Source organism: Pantherophis guttatus, chromosome 1 (assembly GCF_059756535.1).
Source record: "Pantherophis guttatus breed Tessera chromosome 1, ASM5975653v1, whole genome shotgun sequence".
In the NCBI taxonomy this organism is placed as follows: Eukaryota; Metazoa; Chordata; class Lepidosauria; order Squamata; family Colubridae; genus Pantherophis; species Pantherophis guttatus.
Genome location: NC_142063.1, coordinates 345,589,482 through 345,605,544, shown reverse-complemented (window position 1 = coordinate 345,605,544; position 16,063 = coordinate 345,589,482). Strand labels below are relative to the sequence as shown.

Genomic DNA, 16,063 nt, shown 5'->3' with positions numbered 1-16,063 from the left:
AATCAGAAAGAAGAATAACATTTTTTAAAAAATAATGTTTTTGTGGTCCTTCCCAGTTTCATTCAAGCGGTGCTGGTGATTGTCTCGGTCTTCCTCTACGTTTTCTCCTACAAAGGGCACCTGCCCTGCCTCGTCCTGGCCATGTCCTTAGGCTGGGCCAACATGCTATATTTCACGCGGGGGTTGCAATCCATGGGCATCTACAGCGTCATGATTCAACAGGTAAGGCAGCCTTTGCAAGCTCTGTTGGATAGGCTTTGAGCCTCTCAGGCCAGGCCCAACAATTCTGTTCTCTTAAGTGGGAGGCTGCACACAGTCAATTCTTCTATAGTCTGTCTGTCTCTCTCTCTGTCTCTCTGTGTGTCTCTTTCTCTCTACCTTCATCTCTCTCTCTCTCTCTCTCCCTCTTCCTCTCTCTCTCTGTATATATATATATATATATATATATATATATATATATATATATATACATTTTCTTTCTATCTATCATCTATCTATCCATCCATCTATCAGCTGTCTGTCTGTCTGTCCATCTATCCATTTATCAGCTATCTATCTATTATCTATTTATCCATTTATCAGCTATCTATCTAATGGTAGGTATGTCTCTAGGTATCCATTTATCAGCTATTTATGTATGTATGTATATATGTATGTATGTTTGTTTCTATCTATCGTATCTACCTACCTACCTACCTACCTACGTACCTACTCTATCTGCTATCCATATCTATCTATCTGCTATCCATATCTATCGTATCTACCTACCTACCTACCTACCTACTCTATCTATCTATCTATCTATCTATCTATCTATCTATCTATCTATCTATCTTCCATATCTATATCTATCTATCTATCTATCTATCTATCTATCTATCTATCTATCCACTATCCATATCTATCGTATCTACCTACCTATCTACCTACCTACTCTATCTATCTATCTATCTATCTATCTATCTATCTATCTATCTATCTACTATCCATATCTATCGTATCTACCTACCTATCTACCTACGTACCTACTCTATCTATCTATCTATCTATCTATCTATCTATCTATCTATCTATCTATCTCTATCTTTATCTGATTTCATATCTATTAACAATCCACAATATAAGTTAGTCACCTGGTGACGGTACCTGATTCTCCAGCCAGCATGCTTTGAGATGACTGAACTTCAACTCCCAGGATTCTCCAGCCATCATATTTTAAGATGTTCCAGCTGGGGAAATTCTGGGAGTAGAAGTCCACCCATCTTCCAAGTGCCCAAGTTTGAGAAACACTACATTAAAGTGAGAAGATCCCCCTCATTTCCTACAAACTTGTCCATTTTTAAAAATGGTCTAAAGGGGATGCCATTCGCCACCTCTGGAAACCAAATTTTCCATGTAAATACATCCAGAAGTAGTAGAGCAGTGCCATTTATTTTCCTGTGCTTTAAATTCACCATGAATGCTTTTGCTCTTTTGCCTCGTAGGTCATTTTGCATGACGTGATCAAGTTTATTGCCGTCTATCTGGTGTTTTTGTTTGGATTCGGCGTAGGTAAACAGAATTTGATGCTTTTTATTTGCGGGGGCATCTGTGGACAGCGGGGGGTGGGGGTTTTCAAAGAAGGCACAACCGGTGTTGCCAACTGTGCCATCCAAGCCCTGCCACTTTTTTTAAAAAAAGTTTTTTATTTTAAACACATTAAATCAAACACAATACAAACAACACATATATACATATCATTTTTCCATTGTTAACAGCTCGTTTAAGGTGATCCTTTCTTATTGTTTACATATATTCTAACTTTATCTTAATCTACTTAGATAATCTAATTTTGGATCGAAACCATCCTCTGCTACCATTGTCGAAGCTGATTTACGCTTCGACACTTTGTGTCGACTTCTCTTTACTTTGATCTTCAACACATTCAAGCCATGTTATCACAAAAATAAACAATAGAGTATTATTTCAGTTCCCCCTTTTTTCCCTTTATTCCTTTTTTTTCATTTTTCATTTTCTTGCACCAATCATACCATCTATACCATACTCTATAGTAATCTGAGTCCTCTCCTTCCTTAAATTCCTTTGTAAGCTTGTCCATCTCTGCGCATTCGAGGATTTTTTAAATTATATCCTCTTCTGTTGGTGGACATTCCTTCTTCCAGTTTTGCGCGTATATTATATGGGCTGCTGTTATTATATGTAATGTTAAATATTGAATTTCTTTTGTATAGTTTTCTGTTGGAATCCCTAATAGGAATTGCTCTGGCTCTCCCTTTACTGGTTTCTGTATTATATCCTCTAATAGTTTTTTAACTTTAGTCCAAAATTGTTTTGCCACCAGACACTTCCACCAGAGGTGATAGTATGTTCCATAATTATTCTTGTATTTCCAACATTTCGGTGAATTATCTGGGAACATCTTTGCTATTCTAGCTGGCGGAAGATGCCATCTATGAAACATTTTCATCAGATTTTCCTTGTATGCCCTTGATACTGTCAATTTCATATTCATTTTCCACATCCTTTCCCACTTCGCTAATTCTATCTTGCCACTTTTTATGGGCATCATTACATAAAGAAGGCTTGGCTTGCTCTGTTGCGGCCTCCATTTTGCCTTTTTCTGACACACTCCCTGGGAATACCTGTAATTGTTGTTGTTGTTTTTTACAGATGTTTCATTACCTGACTAGCTAACGGCATCAGTGCTGGAAGGGAGTGGGGTTTGTAGAGAGGAGGAGGAGGTGGGCGACTGTGGGGTCCTTGGTGCTCTCTGAGTTTGGTGGTTTTCCTGTAGACATTTCACGACCCAACTAAGGAACACCATCAGTGCTAGAAGGGAGTGATGTTGGCTCTCTGTTTATATACAACTGGCTTGACTTATCAGTGCTGGTGGAAGTGTTTTTTTGGGGAATTCCTTGATTAGGCTGTTGTTTACTGTTTGATTGTTTGTCTCCCTATGCACGGTCACTCATGCCCTCGTCATCTCCCGCCTGGACTATTGTAACGCTCTCTACATGGGGCTCCCCTTGAGGAGCACCCGGAGGCTCCAACTGGCGCAGAGTGCGGCCGCGCGGGTGGTAATGGGAGCGACATGGCATTCCCATGTAACACCCCTCCTGCGCGAGCTGCACTGTCTCCCGGTGGTCTTCCGGGTGCGCTTCAAGGTTTTGGTTACCACCTTTAGAGCGCTCCATGACTTAGGACCTGGTTATCTACGGGACTGCCTACTACCACCAATAGCCTCCCACCGGCCGGTACGCTCTCATAGAGAGGGGCTCCTCCGGGTGCCATCGGCCAAACAATGTCAACTGGCGGCCCCCAAGGGGAGAGCCTTCTCTGTGGGGGCACCTACAATCTGGAACGAGCTCCCCCCAGAGATACGGAGGATCCCGGATCTGCGCACATTTCGTCGTGCTCTCAAAACATTTTTATTTCAGCAGGCTGGCCTTGCCTAATTTTTTCCCTCTTTTTTAATTATGCAAATTTTAAATTGGTTTTTAAAATGATTGGAGTGTTTTAATCTGTCCGGGCCAAAATTGTTTAATTCGATTTTACTTTGTTTTTAAATTTTGTATCTATGTATTTTTACTATGTATACTATACTATATAGTATACTATTTGTACTATGTATTTTTAAAAATATTGATCCGAACTGCTTCATGGTTAATTTAGTGTTAATCTCTGCTTATATGGAGGTTAATTGCTGCCAAGGAAGTGTTTTGGACTTTTAGGTAAACAATAATGATGTTTATTGTGAACCAAACCCCCCCCCCCCTCAAGGAAGTACCATCTCAGACAAATAAACTAACAGAAAACAACAGCTTAATTGAGAAAGCACCAAGAACACACTTACAGGGCAACCAGACAGCAAACCCAGGGGTGAAATGCTCCCGGTTCGGACCGAATCACCCGATCCGGTAGCGATGGTGGCGGGTGGTTCGGAGAACCAGTAGCAAAAATCCCTGCGCCCCCCCCCCCATGCCTGGCTGAGCCGCGCAATCATCAGACGCTTTTTTTTTTTTTTTACTTTTAAAAGCATTTTTTCTACAACCTCTTCCGACGAAAAAATGCTTTTAAAAGTTAAAAAAAAAAACCCCTCTGATGATCGCGCGGCTCAGCTGGGATCGTCAGAGGCTTTTCAAAGCATTTATTTCTGCAACCTCTTGGCCGAAGAGGTGGTTAAAAAAAATGCTTTGAAAAGTCTCTGACGATCCCAGCTGAGTGGCCTGATCGGCAGAGGCTTTTCAAAGCATTAGAAAAAATGCTTTGAAAAGTTAAAAAAAAAAAAGGTTGGCCACGCCCACCCAGTCACATTACCTCTCCCACCAAGCCACGCCCACAGAACCGGTAGTAACAAATTTTACATTTCACCCCTGAGCAAACCCCACCCCCTTCTGCTACTGATGATGTTCCCTAGTTGGGTTATGAAACGTCTGCAAGAAAGCAACCAACTTTGGAGAGCATCAAAGACTCCACAATCATTCTCCTCCTCCTCCTCCTCCTCCTCCTCTCCACAAACCCCTCTTCCTTCTAGCACTGATGATGTTGCCTAGTTGGGTCATGAAATGTCTGCAAGAAAACACCCAAGCTCAGAGATCACCAAGGACTTCACAGTCGCCCTCCTCTTCCTCCTCCTCCCTCTTGCAAACCCCACTCCCTTCTGGCACTGATTATGTTCCCTACTTGGGTCATGAAATCTCTGCAAGAAAACCACCAACCTTGGAGAGCATCAAAGACTCCCTGATCCTCCTCCTCTTCCTCTCCACAACCCCCCCCCCTGCCTTCTAACACTGATGACGTTCCCTAGCTGGATCTTGAAACGTCTTCAAGAAAACAACCCAAGCTTCCTCCTCCTCCTCCCCTTTCTTCCCCCTCCTCCTCTTTCTCTTTCTCCTCCTCCCCATAATCCCCACTCCCTTCTAACACTGGTGACGTTCCCTAGTTGGGTCACGAAACGTCTGAAAGAAAAACAACTCGGCTCAGAGACACCAAGGACCCCACAGTCCCCATCCCTGAGCTACGAATATTCTCTTCTAAAAAGTCAAAACACTTACCCCCCCCCCCCCAAATTGCACGGTTCATGTTTTGGACTCCTTCCTGCGGACACCCAATTTCAGACTCTTAATAACCAGGGGTGGGATTGAAAAATTTTAGCAACCGGTTCTCTGCCCTGCTGTTGGTTGGGCATGGCCATGGGGGTGTGGCCTAGTCAGCTTCCTGCACCATGGCAGGGTGCGGTGGGGCGTTTTCGCCTTCCCCAGGCTCCAGAGGTTTTTTTCGAGCCTCCGGGAGGGCAAAAACGGCCTCCCCTGGGCTCCGGAGGCTGAAAACTAGCCCATTGTCTGGCCTACCGGAAGTACTTCTGGTACTTCCGGTAGGCCCGTTTTTCGCCCTCCCGGAGCCTCCATGCACGCCCTGGCATCTAAAATGGGCCACATGGAGACTCCTGGGAGGGGTGGGGTGAAGTGGGCGGGGTCAGCCAGTCCTTGCAACTACCGGTTCGGCGAACCCGATTAAAATTAACATCCGATTTGTCAGAACTGGCTGAATCTCGTCCCTGTTAATAACCCTCTTTAGGTGAGGGCTGAATCCTCAGAAAGCTCTTGTAACCTCAGAGTTTAATGAAAGAGACTCTAATCTCCTCCTCCTTCCCGTTCTCCGCTCAGCTCTTGCGGCCTTGGTGGAATCGTGTCCCGAAGACAGCAAATGCAACGAGTACAGCGTCTTGGGAAGCATCGAGATCGATTTATTCATGCTGACCTTGGGCCTGGGCGAGCTGGACGTCCCGAAAAACGCCAAGTACCCCATCCTCTTCCTCCTGCTGCTCATCTCCTTCGTGATCCTGACTTTCGTCTTGCTCCTCAACATGCTGATCGCCTTGATGGGAGAGACGGTGGAAGACATTTCCAAAGAGAGCGAGCACATCTGGAGGCTGCAGGTTGGACCCGGGGAGTGGTCTCTGTCTGTGTGCGTCTCCGGGATTCCTTTGCGGAAAACGGGATTGAATCCAGATGTCGAGGGAGATTCCCAAGTTGGATGATTTGGGAATCTCCCTCGACATCTGGATTCAATCCCGTTTTGATTGTCCCAAATCCCGTCCTGGTTGTCCCAAAGGTGTCATTATCTTTTGTGTTTTGTCTGTTTTATTTTTCAGGATGTGGTTCTTTCTGCAGGGGGGGGGGAACGCCTGTCAGCCTTGGAAGCCATATTAGGCCGGAAGCTTCAATGCTGCCACCTCCTCATGTGTGGGAAAGTAGGAGGGGGGATTTAGGAGAGGAGAGTTAGTAGACATAATAGCTGTCAGACTGCGATGCTATCTCAAAATTAAATGAATTTCCAATCTGCCAATCTTTAAGGAAATCTTTTCTTTAATTGAGCACAGCCACCGGATCATGACTCCGCGCGGACAAGACTGACCTTTTGCCCCCCAATCCCTCCCTTTCCGATCCCCAAATCTCTGCTTCTCATTGGCTGTCTTCCAAGTCATTCTTCAGACTTCTTGTCTCATCATTTCCCAGGAATGTCCCCCTCCCTCCTCATTTCCACGACAACCGGGCTTCAAAGGGATTTAGCAGGCAAAAGTTTCAGAGTTTATCTCTCTCTCTCCTCTGCTCTCTATGCCAGCGTCGAAACGCTGACAATAGCGTTCTTCCTATCGGTTAAGGTCAGGGTGAGCCAGCATCTGGAGGAGGAGTGGTCAGGGGCTGGCTTGAGGTGGAGCGGACGATGATTGGAGCATGTGACCGAAAGGGGAGAAAGGGGTTGGTTTGGGGAGCTTTTCAGATTCGGGATTTCCCAGATGTGCCAGTTTACCTATTGCTAGTAAAGAGATCTTTGGAAAATGCCTGCTTCAGTGCCTTTACCGGGAGTCGGGGATTTTCTGGAACGCTGACACTTTTTTCAAGAGGCAACTGGACTTCCTTTGTTTTTCCTTGAAGAGGTTTCGCTTCTCATCCGAGAAGCTTCTTCGTGTTCTGACCGAATGGCGGAGGGATGGAAAGATTTTTTTTTTTTTAATTTGATTTATATGCCGCCCTTCTCCGGAGACTCAGGGCGGCTTACAATACATTAGGCAATAGCCTTCATACTTTTGTATATTGATACAAAGTCAACTTATTGCCCCCACAATCCGGGTCCTCAATTTACCTACCTTAGAAAGGATGGAAGGCTGAGTCGACCTTGAGCCTGGTAAGATTCGAACCTGCAGTAATTGCAGGCAGCTGGTCTTAATAACAGGGTGCTCTAAACCACTGTACTACCAAGGCTCTTGGTAGTTGATACTCCTTGCAGACAGCTGGTCGTTTGCATCCTTTTTAGTGAGCCGTTGAGGCCACTTGGGGGTTTATCGGTGTCTTCGGGGTCACCTGAATCAGAATACAAATGGGTGTAGAAAAAGGGGTGTCAAACTGGATTTCGTCAACGGGCAGATCAGCATTGTAGTTCTCCGTGGGAAAGTCAGGCGGGGGGGCAGGGGGGAGACGGGACGGACGGCTCCTGCAGCACCCTGCCGCCGCCCCCCCCCCTCCGTGCCTTGTTTTCGCCCTCCACGGCCTCCAGCAGCACTCTGCCAGCCAAAAACTGGCAGGGGCACCACGGGCCAGTCTTTTGATATTTCCAGGCTGGCTCTGCGGACTGGATTCAGTTTGACACCCCTGGTGTAAAACCTTTTCTGGAACTGCTGGAAGGATTTTGTTGTACACAAGAGATAGATGGTGTCGTATTCCACCACGCTCCCCCTCCCACATTGTGAGAGGGATGTTGAATCTTCAATCCAGTGGTGAAATCCACATTTTTTTACTACTGGTTCTGTGGGCGTGGCTTGGCGGGCATGGCAGGGGAAGGGTACTGCAAAATCTCCATTCCCACCCCACTCCTGGGGAAAGGATACTGCAAAATCCCCATTCCCTCCCCACTCCTGTGGGAAGGATATTGCAAAATCCCCATTCCCTCCCCACTCCTGGGGAAAGGATACTGCAAAATCCCCATTCCCTCCCCACTCCCGGGGGAAGGATACCGCAAAATCCCCATTCCCTCCCCACTCCTGGGGAAAAGATACTGCAAAATCCCCATTCCCTTCCCACTCCTGGGCGAAGGATACTGCAAAATCCCCATTCCCTCCCTATTCCTGGGTGAAGGATACTGCAAAATCCCCATTCCCTCCCCACTCCTGGGGAAAGGATATTGCAAAATCCCCATTCCCACCCCACTCTGGGGCCAGCCAGAGGTGGTATTTGCCGGTTCTCCGAACTGCTCAAAATTTCCGCTACCGGTTCTCCAGAACCTGTCAGAACCTGCTGGATTTCACCCCTGCTTCAGTCAATCAATCAATCAGTCAATCAATCAATCGGTCAATCAATCAGAAAAGAGCTGGGAGGGACCTTGGAGGTCTTCTAATCCAACCCCCTGTTGAAGTAGGAGATCCTATATCGTTTCAGACAAATGGCTGTCCAATTTCTTCTTAGAAAACTCCATTGATATGAAGCATCCACAACTTCTGGTGGCAGGCTGTTCCACTGGTCCTCATTGTTAGGAAGTTTCTCCTTAATTCCAGGTTGCTCCTCTCCTTGATGAGTTTCCATCCGTTGCTTCTTGTCTTGCTTTCTGGTGCTTTGGAGAATAAATTCACCCTTTCCTCTTTTGGGGCAGCCCCTCAAATACTCGAATCTTAATGTGGATGGCCTCTTTGACCAAGGGGTCACCCCTATCTCCTGTTTACGACACGGTCCTTTCAGCAATCCCAAGAAGGTTCCACACCCATTTGCACTACAGCTAGTCCTCGACTTACAACAGTTCATTTAGTGAACTGAATGAACGGTTCATTTAGTGGCCGTTCAAAGTTATGACGGCACTGGGGGAAAAAAGTGGGTATTTTAGGACCTTTTTTCACACTTACGGCCTCTGTAGCATCCCCATGGTCATGGGTTCAAAATTCAGATGCTTGGCAGCTGACTCATACTTATGACCGTTGCGTTGATCCCCTTTCTGACGAGCAAAATCAATGGGGAAGCCAGATTCATTTAACAACCTAACTTAACCCAATTTAAGAGCTTTGGTGGTGCAGCAGACTAAAGTGCTGTTAAGTAGCACCAGCTGCCTGCAATTACGGCGAGTTCGAATCTCACCAGGCTCAAGGTTGACTCAGCCTTCCATCCTTCCGAGGTAGGTAAAATGAGGACCTGGATTGTGGGGGCAATAAGCTGACTTTGTATAAAAAAAAAAAGAACACCGCTTAGGGGGGGCCAAAAGCCCTACTAAGCAGGTATATACAAAAGTATGAAGGCTATTGCTTAACGCACTGTAAGCTGCCCTGAGTCTCCGGAGAAGGGCGGCATATAAATCGAACCAATAAATAAATAAATAAATAGATAGATAGATAGATAGATAGATAGATAGATAGATAGATAGATAGCGTGGCTGAACCACATGTGGCCAGAAAGTTCGTAAAAATGGGGCAAAGCTCACTCAACAAATGTCTCGCTTAACGACAGAAAATGTTGGCCTCAATTGAGGTCGTAGGTCGAGGATTCAGGGCACCCTGAGGGTACAGATAAATAAATCTCCAAGCGGCCTCGACGACTCTCAAAGAGAGCGCTAACAACCAGATGACTTGCAAGGAATGCAAATCCTTCCATTCTCCACCATTCAGTCAGAACTGAAGAAGCTTCTCGGACGAGGAGTGAAACGTCTTCAAGAAAAAAAAAACAAAAAAACTCCAGTTGCCGGTTGAAAAAGCACCTTTGGGACAATTGAATTCAGAGCAAATTCTTTTCTGTTTTTTTTCAATTGCCTATTTTTACCGGCGGACGGCAAAAACATTCGGGAATCTCTCTTTTTTTTTTTTTTTGAAACTTCTCTTCTTGGTTATCTTATCCCTTTTGCCTCCAGAGAGCCAGGACGATTGTGGAGATCGAAAAACTTCTCCCCAAGTTCCTGAGGAGGAAATTCGAACTCGGGGAATGGTGCAAAGTGGCGGACAACGACACACGGTTGTGTTTAAGGTAAGTTGGTGGGGTCAGACGGGAGGGATTTCGCTCTGCCAGGGGTCAAAGAGAGGAAAAATGGAATTGCAGATTAATCGGTGAATGCTGAGATACGGAAAGCGTTTCTGTAATAATGAGGACGACACGTAAGGATGAATTACTCAGAGAAGAGGATATTTGTAGCTAAGAGTTGGACTGTGGGGTCCTTGGTGGGCTCTGAGTTTGGTGCTTTTGTTGTAGACGTTTTATGACCTGATTAGGTAACTTCATCACTGCTAGCAGGAAATGGGGGGGGACGAGGAGGAGGAGGAGGAGGAGGACTGCGGAGTCTTTGATGTTCTCTGAGCTTGGCTGTTTTCTTGCAGATGTTTCATTACCCAGTTAGGTAACATCATCAATGCTAGAATGGAGTGGGATTGTGGAAGGGGGAGGAGGAGGAGGAAGAGGAAGGAAGGGAGGGAGAGAGGGAGGAAGAGGAGGAGGAGAAGAAGAAGAAGAGGAGAAGGAGAAGAAGAAGAGGAGGAGGAGGGGGAGGAGGAGGAAAAGAAAAAGAGGAAGAGAAGGAGGAGAAGAAGAAGAGGAGGAGGAGGAGAAGAAGAAGAAGAGGAGGAGGAGAAGAAGAGGAGGAGAGGAGGAGGAGGAAAAGAAGAAGAGGGGGAGAAGGAGAAGAAGAAGAGAAGGAGGAGAAGGAGAAGAAGAAGAAGAGAGAAGGAGAAGAAGAAGAGGAGGAGAAGAAAAAGAAAAAGAAAAAAAGGAGGAGGAGAAGAAGAAGAAGAAGAAAAAGAAGAGGAGGAGAAGGAGAAGAAGAAGAAGAGGAGGAGGAGGAGGAGAAGAAGAGGAGGAGGAGGAGAAGAAAAGAAGAGAAGGAGAAGAAGGAGAAGAAGAAGAGAAGGAGAAGAAGAAGAGGAGGAGGAGGAGGAGGAGAAGAAGAAAAAGAAGAGGAGAAGGAGAAGAAGAAGAAGAAGAAGAAGAGAGGAGGAGGAGGAGAAGAAAAAGAAGAGGAGGAGAAGAAGAGGAGGATTAGGAGGGGAGGAGGAGGAGGAGAAGAGGAGAAGGAGGAGAAGGAGAAGGAGGATTATATGGTCCTTGGTGGTCTCTGAGGCTTTTCTTGCAGACATTTCATGACCCGACTAGGGAACATCATCAGTATTAGAAGGTGTATGTGTGCAGGAGAAAAAGGAGTTGGAGGAGGAAGACTGTGGGTTCCTTAGTGCTCTCCGAGCTTGGTTGTTTTCTTGCAGACGTTTCATTACCCAACTAGGCAACGTCATCAGTGCTAGAAGGGAGCGAGTTTTGCTCTCTCTTTATTTATCATCGCTTGCCCTGTCATTGTTTGTAGGAGTCTTCTTGGTGTTTTTCCTGGAATAGGCTGATTGTTCATCGGAATTGGCAGTTCCTTTGATTGGAGTATTGTTTACTTCTCCGTTGTTGCTCTAGTAATAATCCTGGGTGTTAATCTCTGGGTGTCGATTGCTGACAAGAAGAAGTTTGCCTCATTTTGCTTCTTGTCTGCTTTCTGATTTGTCTTTTTTGCATGCCATGTAGGTGTTGCTTATGTCCATGAAATTAATTTTGTACGCTCTCTAACTAGAATCAACGAAGTCAAATGGACGGAGTGGAAAACCCACGTGGCCTTTATCAATGAGGATCCAGGAACGACAGGTAACCGAACACCTGCTACACAAGGAGTAACATGGTTTTAAAAACAAAGCCTGGATGTTTTCCCCTAAAAAGGTTTGCTGTCGCTTACCATTTAATAATCAATTCCAGGTAATAGAAATATATACAGATAGTCAGCTTATGACTACCTACCTACCTACCTATCTAGTCATGTATCTATCCTCTCTCTCTCTTTTCTCTGTATATAATCTCTTTGTATCTATCTCTATCTTGTCTATATATCCGTCAATCTATCTGATCTATATATCTCTCTGTTTATCTATCCATCCATCTGTCTTTCTCTCTATGCATCTCTATTCCTTCCTTCCTTCCTTCCTTCCTTCCTTCCTTCCTTCCTTCCTTCCTTCCTATTTTTCTATTCATCTTTCTCCTATCTACAGACCTATCTATCCATCCATCTCTCTCTCATTATCTATCTATCTATCTATCTATCTATCTATCTATCTATCTATCATCTGTCTCTATCTATCCACCCATCCCTCCATCTCTCTCTCATCTCTATCCATGTATCAGTCTATTATCTATTTGTCTGTCTGTCTGTCTATATCCATCCATCTATCTATCTATCTATCTATCTATCTATCTATCTATCTATCTATCTATCTCTATCCTCTATCTATCTATATCTATCTATATCTATCTATCTATCCTCTATCTCTATCATCTATCTATCTATCTATCTATCTATCTATCTATCTATCTATCTATCTATCTATCTATCTATCTATATCTATCCTCTATCTATCTATCTATCTATCTATCTATCTCTATCTATCTATCTACCTACCCATCCCTCCATCTCTCTCTCATCTCTATCTCTATCCATGTATCAGTCTATCTATCTATCTATCTATTTATCTATCTATCTATCTATCTATCTATCTATCTATCTATCTATATATCTATATATCTATCCTCTATCTATCTATATCTATCTATATCTATCTATATCTATCTATCCTCTATCTCTATCTATCTATCTATATCTATCCTCTATCTATCTATCTATCTATCTATCTATCTATCTATCTATCTATCCATTGTCAATCTGTCCATCAATTTCTCTCTCTTCCTCTCTCTCCCTCCCCCCCTCTCTCTCATCTGTCTATTATTTATCTATCAAAATTTACATTAGGAATGCATGGGTGGCTGGGGAATTCTGGGAGCTGAATTCCACCTGAGGTAGAGAAGGACTCTCCTACCAGAAGTCTAGTCCAATTCCATCCTTTTTATTCCAAGATAAAGGGAGTGGAGGACCTCTTCTTGAACCTGCTTTTCCTGTTTTCATTTCAGAGTGCAGCAGAATGCAAGAAACCTCACGGAGCAACAGCAAGACCACTTTGAACGCCTACGAAGAAATTTACGACTTGCCTGAGACTACAGTTTGAGCTGTGCCCTTGCATGGGGAAATTTGAGACCATGAAGCCTTCAGAGAAAGCGACGCGAAGGGCTCGATGCACCCCAGTTCCCGAGCTCGGTCAGACTAGCATTCAGATGAAGAGGGTAACACCTCTCCCATCGCAAGAGGGTTGACCAAGAGTTGCAAGCAGGGAGAATATGAGTCCTAACCTAGATTTTCTCCACTTCGTGGGAAGCCGTCGACTTCTTCCGTTGGCGAACAAAGGGCCTGGCCCGAAGGAAACACATTTCAGATTTCAAGAGAAACCACAGTACAAAATCTGCAGCATTGAGCACGTTGGGTAGCCATCTTCCCTGGTGGATTGGGACCTGCTCTCTCTCCTTTTTGCTCTGGGCAGGCTAGAGAGCAAGCAAAGTGGGGTGGGGTCAGGATGAGCCATGAGCCCCCCCCCCTCCTCTCTTGCTCCTGGGTCAATGGAACCTCAAGCCAATGTGGGCTAATTTTGGAAAACGAACCAAGATTGATCCTGGCTTGTCCTCAGATGGAAAGAAGAAGAAACCTCTTTTAGGAGAAACATCTGGAGGGGTGGGGATGGCAGTGGTTTTTCCTACACCGTTATTGCTAAGGACACTTCCTGGAGAAGCGTGTTCTGGGAGTTTGCATTTACCTTGAAAAGAAACATCACTTTTTACATGGTAAATTTGGGGAGGTGAGATTTGAGGGCATTTTTGTACACTGTGTGTGTGTGTGTGTGTGTGTGTGAGAGAGAGAGAGAGAGAGAGAGCGAGAGAGATGGGAGGGAGGAGCGAGAAAGAGAAAAAGAAAAAGAGAAAAAGAAGAAAGAGAGAAAAGAGAGAGAGAGACAGAAAAAGAGAAAAAGAGAAAGAAAGAGAAAAAGAAAGAATACACTGTGTATGTATGTGTGTGAGAGAGAGAAAGAGAAAAGAGAAAAAGAAAAAGAGAGACAGAGACAGAGACAGAAAAAAGAAAGAGAGAAAAAGAGAAAGAGAAAAAGAGAAAGAAAAAGAAAAAGAAAGAATACACTGTGTGTGTATGTGTGAGAAAGAGAAAGAGAAAAAAGAGAGAAAGGGAGAGAGAGACAGAGAAAAAGAGAAAGAAAGAGAGAAAAAGAGAAAGAGAAAAAGAGAAAGAAAAAGAATACACTGTGTGTGTATGTGTGTGAGAGAGAAAGAGAAAAGAGAAAAAGAGATAGAGTGAAAGAAAAAGAGAAAAAAGAAAGAAAAAGAGAAAAAAAAGAGAGAGAAATAAAGAGATGTATGCATCTGCAAAGAAAAATTCTTGAATTCCAAGTATGTACCGTATTTATTCAAATATTTCTTGGTGGGTTTTTTTTTTTTGTAAGTGATGTTTTGTGAGCGTTGCCAGAGAGCAAATCGCTCCTTTTTGATCTGCACTTTACAGCCAGATGTGCAATTTGGCAAAAAATCTCCCTGCGGAAAAGCGAGAGACCCATATGGCATTCGTCATTTTTCCAAACCTGATGACTTTATCCGGGGATTTATCAGACCTGGGACTGTCTTTTAAAAATCTATAAATATCTATATATATTTATTGCAAATAAAAGAAATAAAGTCAATTGTTTTATAAACACGTCTATCTCCCTCGTGTGCCATTTTGTGACGGTCAGGAAAGAACCATCCTCCTCACCCCGAGGAGAAATTTGAACTCTTAAAGAGAGTCCTCAGCTTACGACCGTTATGAAGGTGGATCATTAGAGTCGTGACGGACATAAAACAGGTCACCCATCCAATTTTATGAATTTTTTTTTTTTTTGCAACGGTTGTTAAACAAAGTTTACGTTAGTTTTTGGCAAAAAAAAAAACCACACTGTAAAATGTAGTCATGTGGGATGCTGCACATAACTATAAATGGGTGCCCAAAATGAGGTCATGTGACCACAGGGGGGGGCATGGAATACCGTGGAGGAGTCCATCATAAGATCAAATGGTTACTAAGCAACCGGTCATAAGTCAAGGACTTCCCGTGTCTGGTTTTTTCGATCTAAAGTCTCCACTAGATTCAGGGCTCTGATTGAAACTAGAGCGGCTTAAAATATCAGTTTTATAACATTTCTTTATCAGAAACATCTGATAAATAATGTGGTGTAGGGTTTCCTGCCTAAGCAGGGGGTTGGACTAGAAGATCTCCAAGGTCCCTTCCAACTCTGTTATTCTATTCTATTCTATTCCATTCTATTCCATTCCATTCCATTCCATTCCATATTTCCTATTCTATTCTATTCTATTCTATTCTATTCTATTCTATTCTATTCTATTCTATTCTATTCTATTCTATTCCATTTGTTCCCTTCCATATTTTCTATTCTATTCCATTCCATATTTTCTATTCTATTCTATTCTATTCTATTCTATTCTATTCTATTCTATTCTATTCTATTCTATTCTATTCCATTCCATTTGTTCCCTTCCATATTTTCTATTCTATTCCATTCTATTCCATTCCATTCCATTTCATTTCATTCCATTCCATATTTCCTATTCTATTCTATTCTATTCTATTCTATTCTATTCTATTCTATTCTATTCTATTCTATTCTATTCTATTCTATTCTATCTTATCCTATCCTGTTTTCTATTCTATTCACATTTATATATCCAGGTTCATCACATTTATAACATTTTTTTAACCCAGTTCTTCCTTGTTTACTTCAAGCAATTTTTCTTCGCACACGTAAATTCTGAATTACAAGTATTCCTCGACTTACGGCTACAATTGAGCCCCAAATTACGAGACAGTTGTTAAGTGAGTTTTGCCCCATTTTACGACATGTCTTGCCACAGTTGTTAAGTGAATCGTGGCAGTTGTTCCATCAGTAAGACGGTGGTTAAGTGAATCCGGCTTCCCCATTGAGTTTGTCAGGTCGCAAAAGGGGATCACATGACCACAGGACAGTACGACCGTCATAAATACGAGCCAGTTGCCAAGCATGTGAAGTTTGATCACGTCACCACAAGGATGCTGCAACGGTCGTAAGTGTGAAAACGGTCACTTTTTTTTAGTG

General features: G+C 43.7%; 2 protein-coding genes across 2 annotated transcripts in view; both read left to right on the top strand.

The window, feature by feature from the left end:
* The window catches only part of TRPV3 (transient receptor potential cation channel subfamily V member 3), an 86,313-nt gene extending 71,678 nt beyond the window's left edge, over positions 1 to 14,635 (top strand). Inside the window, exons 14-19 of the mRNA XM_087883470.1 lie at positions 57 to 222; positions 1,485 to 1,551; positions 5,667 to 5,938; positions 9,886 to 9,998; positions 11,572 to 11,642; positions 12,954 to 14,635. Coding sequence (XP_087739596.1) covers positions 57 to 222; positions 1,485 to 1,551; positions 5,667 to 5,938; positions 9,886 to 9,998; positions 11,572 to 11,642; positions 12,954 to 13,048 — 784 coding nt within the window. The 3' untranslated portion in view covers positions 13,049 to 14,635. The remainder of the gene's footprint in view (positions 1 to 56; positions 223 to 1,484; positions 1,552 to 5,666; positions 5,939 to 9,885; positions 9,999 to 11,571; positions 11,643 to 12,953) is intronic.
* The window catches only part of SPATA22 (spermatogenesis associated 22), a 117,922-nt gene that overhangs the window by 52,002 nt on the left and 49,857 nt on the right, over positions 1 to 16,063 (top strand). The gene's annotated exons all lie outside the window — the stretch shown is intronic.